General features: G+C 38.6%; 1 protein-coding gene across 1 annotated transcript; it reads right to left on the reverse strand.

The window, feature by feature from the left end:
• Nucleotides 1-503: 503 nt before the first annotated feature.
• HSPA4 (heat shock protein family A (Hsp70) member 4) lies at nt 504-18,386 on the reverse strand. The gene is made up of 19 exons (XM_067305061.1): nt 18,235-18,386; nt 14,154-14,211; nt 12,349-12,489; nt 11,494-11,616; nt 10,913-11,012; nt 10,343-10,476; nt 8,172-8,416; nt 7,691-7,767; nt 7,243-7,394; nt 6,077-6,183; nt 5,599-5,732; nt 4,950-5,131; nt 4,455-4,544; nt 3,799-3,951; nt 3,139-3,264; nt 2,037-2,144; nt 1,600-1,719; nt 1,023-1,184; nt 504-764 (listed from the first exon to the last, which is right to left on the reverse strand). Exons 1-19 carry the CDS (start codon nt 18,339-18,341, stop codon nt 558-560), a joined length of 2,526 nt encoding a protein of 841 aa, XP_067161162.1. The 5' UTR covers nt 18,342-18,386; the 3' UTR covers nt 504-557.
• Nucleotides 18,387-19,940: the final 1,554 nt, after the last annotated feature.

The following is a 19,940-nucleotide window of genomic DNA, read 5'->3' on the forward strand; positions in this document are numbered from 1 at the left end:
TGCTCAAGTGCAGATAGAATAGTCAACTCAGGCCAGGTCAAAATAAATCTAAAGTAGTGTGTTAGCAACAAAGCAAGGGCTAGATTAAAATAAGCAAATCAAGGACTGTGCTCCAGGCTCTAGAAAGAGCAACCCCTCTCATTATCTCCTCACTTCCTTAATATTAACGGACACTAGGAACACTGTTGCTATAATCCACAAGAGAAAGTGAATGAAACACTGTGGCAAGTTAGACTTTGTAAAATTTTTGCTGTCTCACTTCTTTAGAACAAGACTGACTCAGCATGAAGATGATTAAAAACAGAGGATCAGCTTATGGCTGTTTCTGTAAGTCTAGTAAGAATACCAGAAACTTCTAAATACAATCATTATGGCAAGAGATACAGCTTATTTGACCAAGTAGTTAGCTACTGAAGTGTTCTGACATTGACCAAGCCTCTCCAGAAACTACCGAGAGCCCTGTGGTATTCACTGGCTTCAGACTGTATTCAGAACATACAAAGTTGACAACTTAAAGCTTTATTGTAGTTTGCAGTAATATAAACAAGTTCTGAAATTTAGTCAATGTCCATTTCAGGAAGCTTCTTTTCCGTAGCTGCTGGGGCAGCTGCAGCAGTGCTCTCTTCAGCAGTCTGGGACCCACTGTCAGCCTCTCCCTGGCCTTCTACTGGTCCATTCAGTTCAGTTGGTTTCTGCTCCTCCTTTGGGAGTTCAACCTTGGGTTTTGGTTTCGTGACTATAGGATTACAAATACTGGTCAATTCCTAGAAAACACAGAAACAAAAGTATTAGAAGTGTTTCATCTATCAACAGTTGTACTTTAACCTGTTGATCATATTAACTTTTGACTATACCAGCTGGATGTTCCAAGCTGAGGGTTGATGTTCTGCCAATACATGTTTAACAGATAAATACCCAAGCACTGCCCTTCTACTATCAATTTGTCACCTCACACCACAAGCAACTAGACTGGGAGATGGACAGACTCTCAGAAATGCAGTGAAATATGTAGAAAGACTTACTTTAATCTTAGCTTGTATATCTTTAGCTTTTATAACTGGGTCCAAAGTAAGACTTCTCTTGTTTTGAAGATTGAGTTTGTTATTCATCCACTCCATAGCTTCATTTGCACTCTTCTCCACTTTTGCTACATCTGCTTCATCTAGGTGGTCATACTGTTCATCCTGAAACAGCCAAATTAGCAGGAGCTGTGTAAATATTTATTTTGAATATCTAAACTGCTTATTTCTTCATTGAAACTTTTAGCTTCAAAATACTAAGAACAGCAGTTCCATTTACCCAGAAGGCTATTTTAGTTAACAGAGCAGTTAAAGCAGGTCTCCCACAGCTCTGTAATCAGAGAACTGAAGTTCTACTGCTGCAGCTATTTTCCCTCCATGAGGGAATCAAGATCTGATTAAAAGCAGACTGTCAGATTTTCAAACTAACATCCATTTCTGAAAAGATGGTAAATACTGAGAATTGAGACACTAACCAGGAGGTTGCCACCAGCCTTCCGTTGAAAGGAGCTTACTTAAAAAATCCAAAATAGGTTTGCAACAATTCCTTGCATTTGCCAGAAATTAAGTGCGGAAATACCTTTGCTTTAAATGCATGAACAGTTTTCATGTACTGTTGAATTTGCTTCCCCAAGTCCTCAAATGCTTTTGGTCTTTCTTCTGATTCTTGAAATCTTGCCTGAATAGGTTGACCCAGAGTCTGAAACAAAATATAACAGATATCAAAAAACAGCCAGCATCACAATATGCTGCTGCAAGTTCTGACAGTATAGATGAGCATTTCCAAGCTTTTTGGAAGTTGTACCTTTCCCTCCCTTTATAGGAAAAGGTCTCAGTCTCCCTCAACCTGCTTTGTATTGCTACAAGCTTACTGGAAATTTGCTCCTTACATACTTAATAAGCAGGTTAATTAGTTTATCAGTCCTGATCTGAAACAGTAACACCTAAGCTAGCTCCCCACTTGAATGAAGCAGTCTAGATTCAGTAAATTCCTACAGGAACATAAGAAACACTTACCTTCAATTCTGTTAATTTATCAATGTAAATTTGTTTGGGTTGGTCTTCACCATCTTCATAAAGCCAATTTTCTGTATCTTCCAGCTTCAGTGTAAAACTACTTCTATCCTGAAGCAATCCATACAAGATAAATACTTGTGAGAATTTATTAGATGGTATTAAATGATGCTTGACTCTTATGAAGGGTTACATTTTTAGTGTGAAGAACTTTCTGCTTTTAATGACAAAAAAAGCAGTTTAAGATACAACAAGGTCTTCTTTCAGTCTAGCTTACTGGGAAACACGGCCTAAGGAAGAGCCATCTATGACACTGAGTCTTCAAAATAGGCTTTTGTCAGACAGTACAAGTTTATCTTACTGCTTTGCCTGTTTGTCCTCAGCCTTGCTCATATAGTAATGAGGCAAAGTGCAACCTATCTTTAGCAAAGGTGCCAGGAATCTCACTTCACCTGTCCTAATTTAGCTCTGACATAGGTATCTAGGCACCATGGATACCTTGCTGGCAAAGTTCCTATAATAGTGGAGACTCCCTAGTCAGAGTTGAGAGTGTGATTCATCTAATTAACTGTAGTCATCTGCTTTAGGATGATATTAATTACACACCAAGTTCATCCAGTACTCAAGGGAAAGCTAATTACTAATAGTAAGGGACCTTCCTTGTTCAGATACAGGTGCCCACATTTAGTCAGATTAATCCCACCTAGTATTTTCCTAAGTTGGGCTGTTCTTTGAATTTTATCATAAACCATTCTAAGTACTGACAAAGTGGCAAAGTGAAATAGGTTGCCTCAAAATGATTGCTCAAGTGCTCAGTCTGTTTCAGTATGAAAACATGCTCTGATAACTTCAGTTGCTGCAACTGTTTTGGGAAAGAACACTCAATATATCCTGGATACCATCCAATTTTTACTTACTCCACATTTGGAAGGTTATCTTCATAGCCAGGTAGGCTAAAAAGATATTTCTTCAAATTTAGATTTTAAAGTCTGAAAATAATTATAACTAAGCATTTAACAAACATATCTGACAGGTCAAAGAACCACTAAAATATGACTATTTGTTGCAACAAAAAGTATTAGAAGACAATCAAGCTAATACTTACATCTTCACTTACGAATTTCTCATAAATACCGCAGAGTTTGTCTCTCATATCATACACATACTCCTCCACTGCATTCTTGGCATCATTCCTCTCCTTCTCTAGCTTATCCTGCATTATCATTTTACCCTGTGAACAAGTTCTCAAATTAGTCAGCTAAAAAGCTAATTGTTTAATATTTGTTACCAGGATACCTGGTACCTGATACCTTAGCTAAGGCTTAAATTAAGATTTTGAAATAGAGTGGTTTAGAGAACTGTTCTAAACAGAGAACATGAGTACAAGTTAGTTTCAGTCTACTATTGGTGAAATACAGTAAAGACCTATCTGCCCCAGCTGAGGAATCATCCACCACAGTGGTAGTAGCCACCAAGCAGCACATAACTGCAACTAATTTTGGAAGTAATCACCCTGTTAACTAGCTTTCCTGTGTTCTGCAGTTGCAAAGCACACCTTCAACAAGAAGTTACAGCATTCACTTAACAGTATAATACATTTGAGCTCCATGGGAAGCTGTCTACACCTTGGAGGAAAAAATTGCTTGTTTTTCCTTTTCATCCTTCCTCGCCCTCCCTTGACAATTAACCATGCTTAACAAACAGCAAAATTTCTGGAGCTCTGCTAGTGAAGTTTTTGGTTTAGGCAAACAAAGCATAAGTTTACCTCATTCTCAATGAATAAGTTCAGCATATCTTTCCCTATCTGCCACACCAATTGATTCTCAATGGGAAGGTCCACTGTAGTAGTCTTTACTTTAGCCTTCTTGGCTTGAGGTGGTTGATCCACTTTCTTGTCTTTTGAATCAGCCTGAGAAGTCTGCATTAAGGAAATATATTTGAAGTAAAAACAGCATCACCAGTCAGTTCAAGCTGAGTATTCAAGACTGATAAGAAAAGTATTAGTGAATTAGTGCATTGGTTCTTATGTCAACAGCATTACTATATACCACCATTCTGACACCTAGATGCCAAAAAGGTCAGGAAGATATCCGTCTTCTGGCCTTTTCTGGGCACATTTGCTACATTCATGGGGGTGCTGGTGTTTACAGTAGAAGACTTTTCCTCATATTTAAGTTATTGAAAACAAAATCATTATTTCTTCCATGAACAGGAGAGTTCACCAGTTTCATCAGTATTAGGTCACTTGACAGATCTGCATCAATTTATGCTATTTATGTATTTAAGCTCTACACAACACAGACAAGTTTTATTTGAATAAAAGTTTAGCTTCCAAAGCTATGACCAAGGCAATGGATGGGCTCACACACTGTACATTTTCTTGTATCCTCCAGAGAAGTCTTTCAGATACAGTTATGTTACCTCCATTTCTTCAGACTCTGCCTTATTTTCAGGTTGGGCCTGCTGCTGTTCTTCAGTCTTTTGTTGCTCTTCCTGGTCTACCTGCATTTTCTGAAATTCACAAAAAAGATTCAATTCATCACTTTCTTTAAACAATGTATAGGCAGATCACTGCTTTAATTCCTAGGCTGATCACTGTACTTGCATTTACTGCTCTTCAGATACAAAGAAGAAACAGAATGAAAACTGTAGTCTTAAGTGATAAATTCTAAGCTTTAGTCTTTGCTCAAAGTAGTAACAGATCACTCCTAGCATGATTAGAAATTTCATCTATATTTCAGTCCTAGTTTCAAAAGATACTTGAGTAACATATATCAATTTGTACTTAATTGCATCTTATTTTTAATTCCTTGACATGCCTACTTAGTCCTTCTATAAGTTTCAGAACCTGTCAAGAACATGGCCAATTGTGCTTAATAAGTAAAGCAATTTTCCAAGTAGCAAATAGTCTGTTACCTCTTCCTCTTTTGCATGCTGGTCTGTTTCCATAGGCTCTTCATTCTCATCAGATTTATGAACCTCCACTAAAGATGCACTTGAAACACTGAAGATACCATGGATATTGACTCTAACTTTGACTTTCACTTTTGAACTGGATCCATCTGTTTGAGGCGTTACCTTCTGAACCAAGAAGTGAGCTAAGAAGAAAAAAAAGTACTGTTTTGATTAATATAATCAGTAAATGTAAAGTAAATCCTGAATATTGCTTGTAACATCATTATAGTGCATGCAGAGGATATTAAATCCTATTCAAAGCCAAACAATTTGATTTTTCAGTAAATAATGCTAGGATGCATGGTTGTCAGAATTATCCCATATCTAAGATATGTTGTAAAAGCTAGTGTTAACGGTATAATAGTAATTGGTAAAGGACTGCACAATTCTGAGTATGTCCCTTCTAGGCTTGCTTAAGCACCGTGATTCTCTTTATTTGGACTATTCGTCCATAAACTTCATGTTACTCCACTCATTTTACTGTGGATCCATGACTTAGGAAACCTGTCCTACAGCATTTGTGGCACTTTCTAGACTATATAACTAGAAAGAAGTCCCAAAAGACACACAAGATTATTAATGTTTAAAAATACAGAATGGCCTTAACTACCTATAGCAGGGTCTGGGTAAGGCAATTCCTTGGGAGAACTGTAGTACGCCTCAAGAGTAAAAGGTTCCTTTCTGTAGAATGTGAGGACCTTAGAAAATGGAGCAGCATGATTCTTGGGAAAGACCTCACAGTCACTGTAAGAGAGAACAGAACACTTTTATCATCTTACATACTAAACATCTGAAGACAAGATGAACACAGAACATTCCTGGATACTGTTGTATCATAAGGAAAAGCTTTAAGTAACAAAAAAAATCTCCTAATCTATGTTCATAAGAGCAATAGCAATATAGGAAGTAAGAAGTTCCAAACTGTTGCCCTTGTTTTGACTTTTTATTGTCACTAACTTAAGACAAACAAACTATCAGAATTTCAATTTTTAAATGGGTACTGTTCCAAAAACACTATCCAGTTGTCTGCAGTTAGTTTTAAGCCATATGTAATCATGCAAGAAGTCTGAATATCAGCAGCTTTTTACCTTAACCCCTCCTCTGCTGGTGAATTCCATCGTAAAGAAATAGGATATGGTATCAAGTCTGTGATAGAAAATTCTCGCACTTTGAAAGCCGGAGATAAAATAGCACACTGAAAGAGCAGAAGACATTCTTATTATAAAAATTGAAACTTTAGATGAACAGTAATTCAACAAGCAGTTATTTCATCTAGAGGTTTACTCTAGATTAAAGGAGTCTAATAACTGATGGACTTGGGAACTGCACAGTAAACACCAGAAGCTTATATGAACCCTTCCTTTTCATGAAGCTGTGGTCTGTTCAGTCTGAAAATGGAAATGCACAAATTCTAATTTAGAACCATTTTGTTGTTCAATTTACTATGGTTAGGCTACTCAGTTGGGGTTTTTTTGGTGCCAACATAAGAAATCAGAAAACTCCAATTAAAGTTATTTTTAAGAGCAACATAGTACTAGGTTTGGGGGGGGGTTTACACCATTAAAAAAAACCCCTTTGAGTGGATTCTAGCAGCTTGCTTGTATCACTGATGGAACAGAGCTATAAGCACATATTAAACATTTGAAGAACAGAGGAAAATAAGGTGATGAGCAACATTAAGGTGCATTCAAAAGATGTTACAGCTAGGAACTATACAGAATATTTACTACAGCTTAAGCCTTTACATCCATCATTCAGTGATTTTGATTCCAGGTCAGGAGATAAGATTTCCATTAGCAAGAATTAGAATCAATCCAAGCCACACAAATTCTCTTATTTCATTTTTATCCATGTAATTAAGCAACTGCCATATTACAAGTTTATCAGTAGTACTTTAACACCCTGTTTTACTATTTAACCTAAGGCAAAGGAGCCTGGAGGTAAAGGTCTCATCACATGAATGTTACCAGACTACTAGCCCCCAGTTACAGTGGAAGCAGAGCACATGCTTCACAGTAACAAACTACTGATGCACTGATTTGGCTTAGACAAACAGCACAAAGGCATCACTTAAGAGCTAGCCATTCATGTTCTTCCACCCACTTTCCTGAAGTTTATTCAAATCAGTTCTATAATATACATGAAGTACTTTTCTTGTTACTTGATACTGTGGTCTTTAGCTCAAATGTTAATGGATTTCAATAAAAGTATTCACAGCTAAAGCACAGCAGCACCTTTTTTATTTCTTCCTTACCTGCAGTGCACAACCTCGTGCAACAGCCTCATCTGCATTCAAAGTTGTACTGACTTCTTTGCCAAAAAATTTACTGATCTTCTCTTTTACAGCAGGGATTCTTGTGGTACCACCAACTATTTCTACTGCATAAATATCCTCCTTCTTTAACTCTAGGAAGGAGTCAGACAGTTTTTATAGATTAAAATTTTCAGTTTTAAGTGAATATGCTAACAAAGTTATACCAGACCAAACATTAAGCTTGTTCTCTAATTTAAGATTCTGAACAGTAAGAAATTCATATCTTAGCTTGTATGAAAAAGCTTCAGAAAGCTTGTAACTGCTAAGCAAGAAAAAAGTTAACTGTACCAGTCAATCTGCTACAGTTTTGTCAACAACCAAAGAAAGTTTGCATTAAGGATGTGTTTTCTCTTTCTGTGTGCAGAATACAGAATGTATATACACTTACTGGCTTGTTCCAGTACACTGCGAAGGGGTGGTTCTACTCTTGCAAGGAGATCATCACACATCTCTAAAAATTTGCTTCTGTTGGAGGAAGCCATAAATAAAGCTATAGCCTACCATAAGTTAAAACTGCAAATACAACAGAACACCAAAACTGAAAGAGTGCGATTTTCGCTATGGACTACTGCAGTGTTTTCTCTCTCCAATCCTGGTTTTACATTTATTCAGTATGTTCTCTCAAACTTGGCTCCAGTAATCCAGGCATCCTGACAACATTCACTGCCCTTCCTCTTAAGTCAAAAGCACTAATCAGTTTCTAAACTTTATAATTTTGAGCAGTACCCCCTCCACAAACTCTTCCTACATTTCCCTCCTCCCTCCAGTCCTAAGCACCTTTATTTAATACTAAGTTTCTTTCCTGAGTGAAATGACTTGAATGATGTGGATTCCAAAGTTTACCTTGATGAAAGAAGTATGAACATTACCTGTTCATGGTTCCAGAGACATCTATGTCATTCATGAAGCATTCTATGTTCATTGGGAGATCAGATGCATTAGCACTCATCAATTTTTTCAGTTTTTCACACTCCTGGTACAGTCTCAACAATGCACGGATCTTTGACTTGATGTCTAGTTTATATTTCTTTCCAAATTCTTCACAAAAGTATTCAACCAACATCTCATCAAACTTGCTGCCTCCAAGTGTTGTGTCAAATGATGTAGCAAGAACCTTAAAAAAGTCAGCTCTTCAGTAATAGCACAGTTCATCATTACTTCAGTGAAACCTATTAGTGGCTAATATCAAGCCACTTCTTTGAACATATATTCTAGCTTTAAATCAAAGTTTCACATAGAAGTATCACAACATTACTACACAGGAATAATTATATTGGAGCGGCCACAATAAAAACAAGAAATCCCATAGAGAAAAATTTTATTCTGCCCTTGCCATCCCCAGTAAGGAAGTGTCTTTTGATGACCATTGTCTAGAACTCTAACCCATCCCCAAAGCTACATCCTATACCCATCTTTCACGCATCACTGATACTGCTGGCAAGAATTAAGCTATTTTTATATTTCAAGGCAACCTAAGTAGCAATGACATGTTTACTAACATCTGATCTTTTATGTGAATGGCAACTACAGTAACAGTTATACAGATCCTAAAGGATATCTGCCTTTTTCAAAAGCCTATGGAATTTAAACCATGATTATCCTACACCTTTTGTAGCTGGTGTTAGAGATATATGTTCAAAATGCTGTTTGAACAGAAGACCCAACATTAACAAACAAATTCTAATAGCTACAAAAATAGTAAACCTCTCCTCACTTCATGAATGATTACTTTTTTCTTCTGTCGCCTTCAACTTAGAATACATTGCAATTTTGTAACAAGGATTTGCTATCCCAAATGCTAAAAAGCAACTCTGGGCACCCAGTGTTCAGTACTTAGAGAAGTCTTCAAAAAAAAATTTAGGAAGACTCAGCTAGGCTTAGCAACACAATCTGTTCAGTAACTTGTGTTATAAGCGGACCAGAGTTTCCAAACTCCGCTTAGCCACTGTTAGTTTGAATCATATCCCAGTTTAATATTTGATGCCTCATAAGGGGGGAACATGCTTACATCAAGCTAAAAATAAAAGAAGAGAATAAATGTGTTTAACTCTTGCAAAGAGGTGTTAATTTGTCATGAAGGAATTCCATTAAGAAGATCCATAGCCCATCTACCTGAACTGACCCTTTCACCACATTATGAACTTGATTTTTGTTAGAAACCAAAGTCAGTGAAGCACATTATTCTCGATACCTTTTCGGACTAAGCTTGGTTTCTACACTGCCTGTAGTGTGTGGGATGGCAAGGCACTTATGTTCAGTACTCAACAGCAGCACTTATATTCTTCAACACTTCTATGGTTTCAATAAAGAGCTTTAAAAAAATTTTAGAGAAATAACCTAGACTAAATTTACTCATAAGAACAAATAGAAATACAACAAAACTAAGGTTTTCAGGACTTCTGCCTTCTCTTCATTTCCCTAACCTGTGTTTTATATTTGTTTCTTTTTCCTCTAATTTGATTAGCTAAATTACTGGAACTGCAAAAATTCCTTTTCTACCTCCTGGCCAAAAGCTAACTAAGCAATTCTAGTATTTGCTGGAAAAGAACAGTACTCTGACAACTTACTCTTAGAAATTTAATATAACTTGCTTAATTACTTTAACCTGTGAAAGGAAGTTAAAAATGCCTTAGGACTCTTACATGAGTATCATAGTGAGTGGTAAAATGTTTGATACTTATACCATCCTAAGAATTCCTGCTTTAATGCCTTTTTTTTTTTTTTTTTGAGAGCAGCATCCAGTCAGAGATTATAGTTTCTTTAACTGAGAATTTTTAATTTTTTGCCACAAGTATGCTGATTAAGACATTTGTTTCCTCCACATATCACTAAAGCTCTCTAGTTCTCTACCCTACTTTTAAATACAAAGCTGAAATTAAAAAAAAAAAAGTGTGTGTGTATATATATATATATATATATAAAAATTGAGCTGCCTGTGCACTCTCATGTACAGACAGGCAAGCTTGCCTGTTGTAGTCCATGTATGTACTGATGAATATTTTTAATGGCAATTAAAAGAGATTCATAACAGATTACTTACTTTCAGTTTTCCTTTGTTGAATGCACAAACAGAAACTTGATACGCAGAATGCCCCATATCCACAAAAACAACATTTCTTGGCTTCTCTTCTAAGGCAGGCAGGTCTTGCTTATAGATTCCATATGCAAGGGCAACTATACAGAAACACAAATGAGATATTTAGTGCATTCTTTTCTGGTAATTTCTTTTCTAAGCAATGACTGGTACAGCAGTAAAAACAGCACTAACATTTCATGTTATTTTTCAAGCTACAGTATTTGCTACCCTGTTAAAACAAAAGTCCCAACATTAGTGCGACATGGAAGACCATTAAACCATATTAGCCTCTCCTAGCCCAGAGAGCAGCTGCATGAAAACCAAGATATTCAAGAAACATCTTTATAAAAGCCTCTGTAAAGCAATGGAAAACAAACTGTGGCTTAAGAAACTTTATAAGCAACCAACCCCATTTCCAGTTTACAGCACTAGCAGTAATTCCAGAGGGCACAAGTCAGTGACAGATTAAAAGCCCTTTTATCTAATAAAACTACAAAATTAAGAGATTGACAGGGAGGGAAAGGAAGGAACTACCTGCGGTTGTTTCATTTATTAGCCTCAGGCAGTTGAGACCAGCAATCTGTGTAGCATCCACCACAGATCTCCTTTCTGCATCTGTATAGAAACAGGGAACCTGCAAGAAGATCAGAGAGCCAATACTAACTTTCAGAAAAGCCATCTATAGCAAACAGACAAGTACGTAGAGTCACTACAGAGCGCAATTTTTTTCTCCACAGGTACTCTCCAAGTTTGATGTTTATTTTCAGTTGCAAGAGAGAAAAAGCAAAGAAGGAGTTACATGAAGACAAGTTAGATTTTTTTGAACAATTCCTTTTCCTTCATTTTAGAAGTGGAAGCCACTTATTTTTAGTCACTCATTTTAGAGGTGCAGAACCACAAACAGCTATCAAATATGATTTGCTAATTAGCAGCAATTTAAGAGATTTTACCATTAGTGAAGTAAATGTAGTTTTCAGGAATAAGAGTCAGTTTTAAATAGAAAGGATAAAGACCTGAATATTCAGGTTTAATAGGCAATTTAATGCTATTATCATCAAGCTTTTCAATTTATGATACTAACCCCATATAGCACTTATTTACTATCACATACTTACAGAAACAACACAGTCAACAACAGGTTTCTTAAGTGCATTCTCAGCAGTCTCTTTTAATTTGGTAAGGAGCATTCCTGTCACCTGTTCAATAGTAAAGTTTCTTTCTTCTTCCATATACATGACCTTAAATAAAAATTTTGAGTACATATATCACACCACAATAAAAACCATGCACAACAAGCGTAAGGAAATTATGCAAGATAAATGGTTTTCCTAAAAAGCAAGCTTACAAAGTAACACACCTCTACACTTTTGCTCTGATAGCTTAGCTTGTGCACAGCAGTTACAAGAAGGTAATCTGTATAAACGCTGGAATATGCATTTGAGAATTCACTTATGCAAAGCTTCTCTGGACACAGATTTCTTCCAAATCCTGAATGCTAGACAACACCTACCACACCTTCCTCCCTACTGCTTTGCAATAAGTCATTTGCTCAATTCCAAATCAGAAGTTCTGCCACTGTTGAGCAAAAAAGTTTTTTTTTTAAAAGCCATTTTAGCTGAAGTACTAAGTTCATCTCTTACACCTTTGCAATATCTGGACAGTAGCTAAATAAATACACTTGTCAAGTAGCTGTCTTCCAAATTCACCATGGAGTGAAGGAAAAAAGCATTGCCACAGCAAAATTTGTGCAAGACTGGCTTTTCAAGGAAGAATAGTTGTGTAACTGTGCAAAGTCAGTCTCTTGCCTAATGCAGATGGTCTTCCCAGGTGTTAGTAGCCTTATAATCCCCTATTTAAGATTCTTCTATTCACAAAAGAATGGAAACTAGAGCAGGCAGATTCAAAAGGGAGATAAAAAGGAATCTTTAACAGTTTCTCCTCTGGTTCTTTTTCAAATATGCCAGACTTACCTTGATGCCTGTCGAGCCTGTTGGCAGCTGGACAAGTTCATACGCAAGGTTTGCTTTTTCAGCTTGAACAAAGGGATCTGAGAATGCACGACCATGAAATCTTTTAAAACTTTGTACTGTATTCTTTGCATTTGAAATAACCTAGAGGAAAAGAAATCTTTAATACAAGATGGCAGGGGAGCATCTGAGTTTCAAACAGAAGACAATAGAAAGTTCTGTTCTCAGGCTTCTCTTGCCAGATTTTGTCATTTGTATCTTAGCTGTATCAGAGCAGCTGCTAAAAGGCAGCTTCCTTCTGATCTCCTAGATAACCTACAAGAATTTGAGATTAAAATGCATACTTCAAAACGGAGCCAAGATTTTAATCAAAAAAACATACAAAACAGCTAACATACAATTCACATGGTATTATGCGTAGCATACCTTTTCAAAATTATAGCAGTATGTCCTTCCCATTTACCTCTTTCCTAGCATCCTATCCTTCTACTGCCTTGCAGCCAGTAATTCAGCTGGTATAAACTCTACTTCAGGTCCATCAGATGCACATGACCAGTCAGCATACAGATATTCTGAAGTAACTGCTCAAGGATCTTGTCATGAACACATTTTAAAGTAAACAGAGCCCCAAGAGGTTACTGTCAACTTGAATTAGGTGACAAAAGGTGGGTGGTCTTGTATTAATAGCTGAGATCAGTGCAAATGGAGAAATCAAAAGTCAGTCTCTAGTTTGTTTTCAAGTATTGCATGTAAATTTAATTCTTTCATTTATATTAGAGCAAGAAACATACTGAAAAAAATCACAGTAACTGACAAAGCAGGCAGCCATTGTACCATGTACTGCTTACCTGTGATTCAGTTTCAGTCAAATGTCTATTTTCTAAATAACCTGGTTTTGATTTTCTCTAAGTTTATTTTGCAGGACATACCTCATCTCTACTGGATCTCTGTACCAATGAATTTCTTTAAGCTAAGCAGACACTCAATTCCAGAAAAACATCTGCATTTAGTTCTAGTACAATTCTTCTGTTCTTGGATAACACAGTTGTGTCCAGTCATTTTTGTATTCTAGATAATGAATCTTCATACATCTCTAGGTATTTTAGGCTAAGAAAAAGCGAGTGTTTGAAAAGTCACTTCCTGTAGAGGGCTTCAAAAGAAATTGTTTTATAGGTGTTTCACAGCAACACAAGATATAAGACAGCAGGACACAAATGTCACAAGCAGGACAAATCAGCTAAGCCTCCTCTTGGTCCTTAAATCATATTCACCTACCTACACAACAGAAACTCCATGTATGAGCAATAAAGCTCGAGGAAGATATTTAGGTTGTAATTCAACCCCAAAGAGCTGAGGAAAAACTATATTTACACTCCTTTTCCCCTGAAATTAGGCATTTAATGGAACTCTATGAAATAACAAAATTGAGTGCTGTCATAACGCATATAAACTGGGACAAGCTAAGGTAGGATGAAAAACTACTGCTAAGATTTAGAATTTACATTTGCAATGTAAATAATGCTAGTATTCATCAGATTTTAAGAGGCAAAAAAAATTGTTTTTGTACGTTTCATTATGTACAACAGTAAGTTCCGAGACACTAATAACCCTTTTATCTCTATCCAAGATGACAAAGCAGCATTACAAGTTGAACAGCTGAATTAGGCTCAGCTGTTCCCTTACAGTTAATGAGACACTAAGAGGCAAGCCTGGAAGATGTCTGTATCGTAATCTTCACTGACAAATAGTTGCATTGTGCAAGTCTGATTTTTGACAATTGGTTACTTTTACCAAAACAATACTCTCACCTGGCTTTTAGCTGCAGCGCCAATTGAGCGATTCTTGGGTCCAAAGGCTATACATGATCTACAAGGAGAAGAAAAATTTCCAGTCCAGCAAGTGATTGTTAAAACTGCATTGAACACTAGCAGTCACATGACTTCTTTTTGTTAAAGAGAGTTGATTGATATTAATTGGACAAGAGATACTTTAACATCATTTGGTTCATTAAGAAAGTTGGTCATGCACTGGAAGGAATTTAGTTCTTGTGGATTCTGATCAAAAAAGGCACTAATTTAATTTTTAAGTTAAAACACTTTAAATCATAGTTCTCCTCTACAATGAGGAGCATTAAAAAAAAACCCACTTATTCACACTACTTTTAAAGTTTTACTTCTAAGAAATAATTGAGTAGACATAATTGAGTAGACATTTCATCTCAATAACCACCTGTATAGCTAAGCCAGTTAATCAGAGATATGTTGTTAGTTAATAATATGGGAAACACTCAATTTTTTAGAAGAAATATATGCAGGAAATCAAATGTTACTAAGTCAACCATTCCTGCGTATCTGTACCAAATGCTAATCAAGTTTTAGATTTAAAGCTAAACCTTCAGCAGCACAAAGAAAACCAACACAGAGAAAGACTGGTGTCTATGGGCTTCCTCTTCACTCATTGAAATAAAAATGTAGATTATGGGGGGGGACAAACAAACAAACAAAAAAAATATACTTTACCCCAAGCTACTTTGTGATAGCTCACAGTTTAAAAAAACAAAAAAGCACAACTCTGGAGAATTTCCTAGTCCTACTAAACCTCTTGATTTACATATTCCACCTTGCCCTCTAATCTAGATTCCTCATACCACTAAAGTAAACTTACTGACGTAAATACTTTGAGTCAAACAATTCTTTATTATTAATAAAGCATATTTTAACAACATAATTAAGTAGTTCTCCATGCAGCAGGTCAAGAAACTGCTCTATAGCATGGTTATGCCATAGGGCTACAAAATAATAATAATAATAATAATAATTTAGCCTGCTGTCTGCAAATGATCAAACAGAAATCGCCAAAAACAGAATGGAAGGCCAGAGTGGTATAATCACACTGTTTCTATATCTACTCCTGATTTATTCACCACTTAACAGATGAAAACAAGGTCCACCCTAAAGCATACATTGCAATAGAATAAACATTGAGGAATAACTCTTACTTAACACAATTGTTGAAGAGGTTAATGAAAAGAAAGTTCTATGCTATGCAGCCCCTAAGGTCAATACTAAGGAAACAGGAGCTGTAGATTATAAGCAAAAACATAATGAACACTTGTCAGGAAGTTATTCACCCTGGACTTCAGAAAGAAATTAAGACATCAATAGTAATGGAAAAGTTCTATTTTTTTCCTGGGCAAAGAAAACATTCAACTACTTCACTGCTGAATTCACAGGCCATCACTCTCAATTCACTAATTTTGAATTAGTATAGAACTCTTTATCAGTGCCAGACCAACAACTCAAGGTAGAAATCTGTCTAGAGAAAAGGCTACAGCACAACCACCAAAAATGCAGGCTTCTGTATTATATTCTGGGAACAAAAACAAAAGAGTTAAGTGTATGCATTCTGCTTAACCATGCCTGCCACCTGCTCAGCTTTAGAACATGCATGCTCCGCTGAAGAGCTCCACTGTACTTTGTTACATAGTCTCCCAAATAAAGGAGCTCAAGAATTATCTATCAACCACTCAAAATTGTCTTTACTGCAAAAATCATTAACTCTATGAATCACTTATACAATTATAAATATGAATATTTACACCTTCTGCTTCCCCCTAGCAATAGCTTCAACAGATCTAAGGAAGCAGTTTCACATTATAGTGGAAGTGATCCAACCACCAGCAAGACAGGATGGTCCTACTCAGCGCCTCTCCTTGCCTCTTCTCTCATCCCTTTTGCCAAGTTAACGCTGGCTCTCATTTAATCCTTGGGGAGTCATACAGGGAACTGCAGCAGCAGAAAGTTAACCAGTGTGGAGGAAGGGGAAGAATTTTCTGCCAGTCTCATTCCCCAAATCAGTTCACCATAGGAACCACCATGGTTAACCTATTAAACTTCAAAATGAGGTATTACACAATTTAGTGGAAGTCGAATAATTAACAACATGCATAGTAACATATAAACGCAATGAAAGGTCATGAGAGGTCTAATGAAGTAGAAGTTAAGGAAATTCAAAATTCTGCTTAACACATGTCAACTAAGTTACCTGCAGGCACTACTTTACACTTGCTCCCCCCTCCAACCCTTTTCAGTTGCTTGGAAGACATCCCTCATCCTGAGAGCAATTTTGGTCTACATAGAAAAACAGCACTAGTTTTGTAAGATCAGTTACAAAAGTTTTACTTAATCCAGACAACTTCATCCTTATGTAGGTAAAGAAATTCTTAAATTATATCTGCTAATCCTGTCTGAAACTTGCATCTCATCATACAAAGCACAAAATAATGCTTAACCTTGACTATAAACCAATTCTTCAGAAAACATGTCATGAAACCTTGCATGACTCCCCCCAGGGCTGACTTTAAATAAATGCTACACTCACTTTTTAAACCAGGCCTTTGTTTCCACGATGGACGTTTAAGTCATTAAGATTTTTTTTTAATACATATTTGTATGATTCCAGAATTGTTTTCTACATTTATTCAATAGCGTATATAGAGATTTATTTATATAGGTGTATATGTGTGTATATATATAGATATTTCAGAACAGTACTTAGAGATTAAGTTCTGTTAGAAATGCTCATTTTCAACACACTCTGATTTTTCTATTATTTGAATCACTTCAACCTTTCCCAATTAAATTTCCTGAAAAAAATCACGCCAGAGCACATTTGTATAACTAATCTCCTTTGACGAGCAAGACTTGTGCTCATACCTCAAATATATTAAATAGAATCTCAACTCCCTGAACAACAGATACCTAGAGCTGTAAGAAAATTACTTTGAAATGCTTTAAAAATTTCCTAGCACATCTATCTATATCTTCAATATTGCTGAAAGTACTCATTTGAGAAACTAGTCCCTCCTCTAGTATACAGTACTGAATTAACAAATTCCATTCTCCATTTATTCATTGCTTAGAGACAGCAAAAGGCAAACAGAGCTGAGGCATTATCTGGTGAGAAGCAAGGTCATTTCATGCTTCTGGTCTTTTTAAGCAGATATGAGGGAACTAAAAGAACTCCAGACGATGCTGTTACCTCACCAAAATATCTATTTATTTTAGTATGCGTTCAACCTGAAGCATATACTACAGTGTAATACAAGTTGTAAGAGCACTTTTAAGACATAGCTTTCCAAACAGCTCATCTCCAGGTTTCATGCATCGCAAGCTCCCTTTCCACTTCTATTCGTCCCTGCAATTCATTCTCAGGGCAGTTTTACCTCAGTTCCCCCTCTCATTTTTTCTTAGAATAATTACTTATTCAAGATAAACAACACACATTGCTCTTTGGAAATGTGTTGGGAGACCTATTTATGTAAGCAGAGTTAAAATTGACCATAAACATTTTAAAAAATAGCACACTTCAAGACCAAGTTCACCAGCAAGTTGCACTATTAGTCAGTCGCCTTTCCAGGAAAAGAGGCTTCCAGTGTTGCACTGTGTGTTCGCATTTCTTCCCCCCCTCCAATAACTTATGAATCTAGTGGCCAGTTGCAGTTGAGTTTTAAAAAAAAAAAAAAGTCCAACGCTCTAAAGTTCAAGTTTTTTTGAAAATCAATGCTAAAAGATTAAATATATATATATATATAGAAGGCCTCAGTGAAGGGGAGGCTGCTGAGCAGCCTTTCTAAGCGGTGCCCAAGGGCAGGCCCCCCCCCGAGCGAGGAGCAGGCGCGCGGTGACAGCGGCGGACACCGCGGCTCGCGGCAGCGCCCCATCAGCGAGCAGCTACGCCCCAGCCGGGGCGCCGACCCGCAGGAAACCCCCGGGCGCTCCCGACGACCGGGGGGGAGCAGCCCTCCGGCCCGCAGCCCCCCGCGCCGCCTCCCCGCGCCCCCCCCGCCGCCTCAGCGCAGCGCAGCGCAGGGCGCTCGGCCTCACTCACGGCGTGCTGCGGTCGCTGTACTCGTTGGCGACGGTCTCGATGCCGCCGGCGCGCGCCACGGCGACGTAGCAGCTCTGGAAGCCCAGGTCGATGCCCACCACTGACATGCTGCGGCCGGCGAGGGGGCGGCGGAGGCGCCGGGGAGGAAGCGGGCGGGCGGGCGGGCGGGCGCGGCGGGCCGGGACAGGGCGCCTCGCGAGCGGCGCGGCGGCGGCTCGACGCGTTTAAATGAGCGGTGGCGGCGGCGGCGGCGGGCGGCGCTGCCTCCCGGCGGGGCGGGGGGACTTCTCGAAAGATCCCGTCGGGCCGCCGCGCCGCGCCGCGCGCTGGGGGGGGGGGCGGGTGGGGGGGCGCTCTCGCGAGACTGCGGCCGGCCGCGCGCTCCCGGCGCCCAGCCTATCCGAGCGCGCCGCCGGGCCGCCGCGCGAGGCAGCGGCCCTGCTGCGCAGCCGCGGAAGCACCGGGGGGCGGGGCTAGCGAGGGGCCCCGCCCCCCCTCCCGGCGGGCCGGTTCCTCACAGAGCGGCGGCCGCCTCAGGCTGCCCGCGGCGGCGCGGCCCGGCGCGCGTGTTCGCCCCGCGGTGACTCCGGCGTCGCCGCCGTGTGCGAACAGGCCCCCGCGCGGTTCCTTTCGGCGTGTTTCCCGTGAATTAGGCAGCCCCTGCCTCGGGGCGCGACCATCCGCTCGCGAATACCCCGCTGGTGCGAGGCGCGCGGCCCGCTGCCAGCACGCGAGCAGCCTCGGGCCCGGGCTACGCTAGGCCTCCGCCGAGGATAAACTGTGCTGTAAAAGCCGCCTCTCGGACCCAAAGCCTCCAGAAAGAACGAGCCGGGACCCCCTGTCGTGATACGGAAGGGAAGAGATGTCGCCGCTTGATTTTGCCCTGAGGCTTGTTTAACTTCTCAGGGTGCCCAGTGTCTCACTTCCCTTGGCAAGCACAAGATTTGGAAATGTGTTTACTTTTTCTGTGCGGAAAATGTTTTTTTATGACATAATCTCATAAGACTGGAAGAAAACTGTGATAAAATCAAAACTTGGCAGCACTTCAGAGGCCTTTATTTCCTTTGATTTTCAGGTTTTATGTTTTAAGAAGGTTTTCAAGGCCTTTAGCGCAAGTATAAAGCTGTTTCATTTAAACTGTTTTATTTTCTAAGTTAAACACGAAATTATGATGTAATCACTTGACTATAATAGGTGGAACTCGAAGAAAAAAAAATAATGTCATTAGACCAAGAAAAAAAAAAAACAATTTCTGGAAGCATACAAAAGATTTTGCAGGACTGAAAGAACTCAGGACCAAAACACTTTCTGAGGAGTTGTGTTTTGCTGTTAGGATATTGTTATTTTGTGTCATATTAGAGGCTCAGACTAGTGGTTCCACCCTGAGTATCCAAAAATTATAATGAAATCTTTCATCTTTTTCTGTTTTAACAAACTCAAGTACTAAAAAATAAATGGAACTCTTGTTGATTAATATTTCATAGATCTCTAAAGGGTATATGGGTAGCATCCATAAGTCATACGAAGGCTTTACATATCTGTCAACTTTTATAGCAATAAGTAGTTAACTGTCATTATTTGCTATCTTTTCCTTGATGCCCTCTGCAAAATGAGACAGAAGGTCCACTGATAAACACTACATTTAAAACATACATATGCACACACAAAAGTATGTACTACTCATTAAACGTTTCTCCATGTGGGAA

This window comes from Apteryx mantelli, chromosome 14, assembly GCF_036417845.1.
Source record: "Apteryx mantelli isolate bAptMan1 chromosome 14, bAptMan1.hap1, whole genome shotgun sequence".
NCBI lineage: Eukaryota > Metazoa > Chordata > Aves > Apterygiformes > Apterygidae > Apteryx > Apteryx mantelli.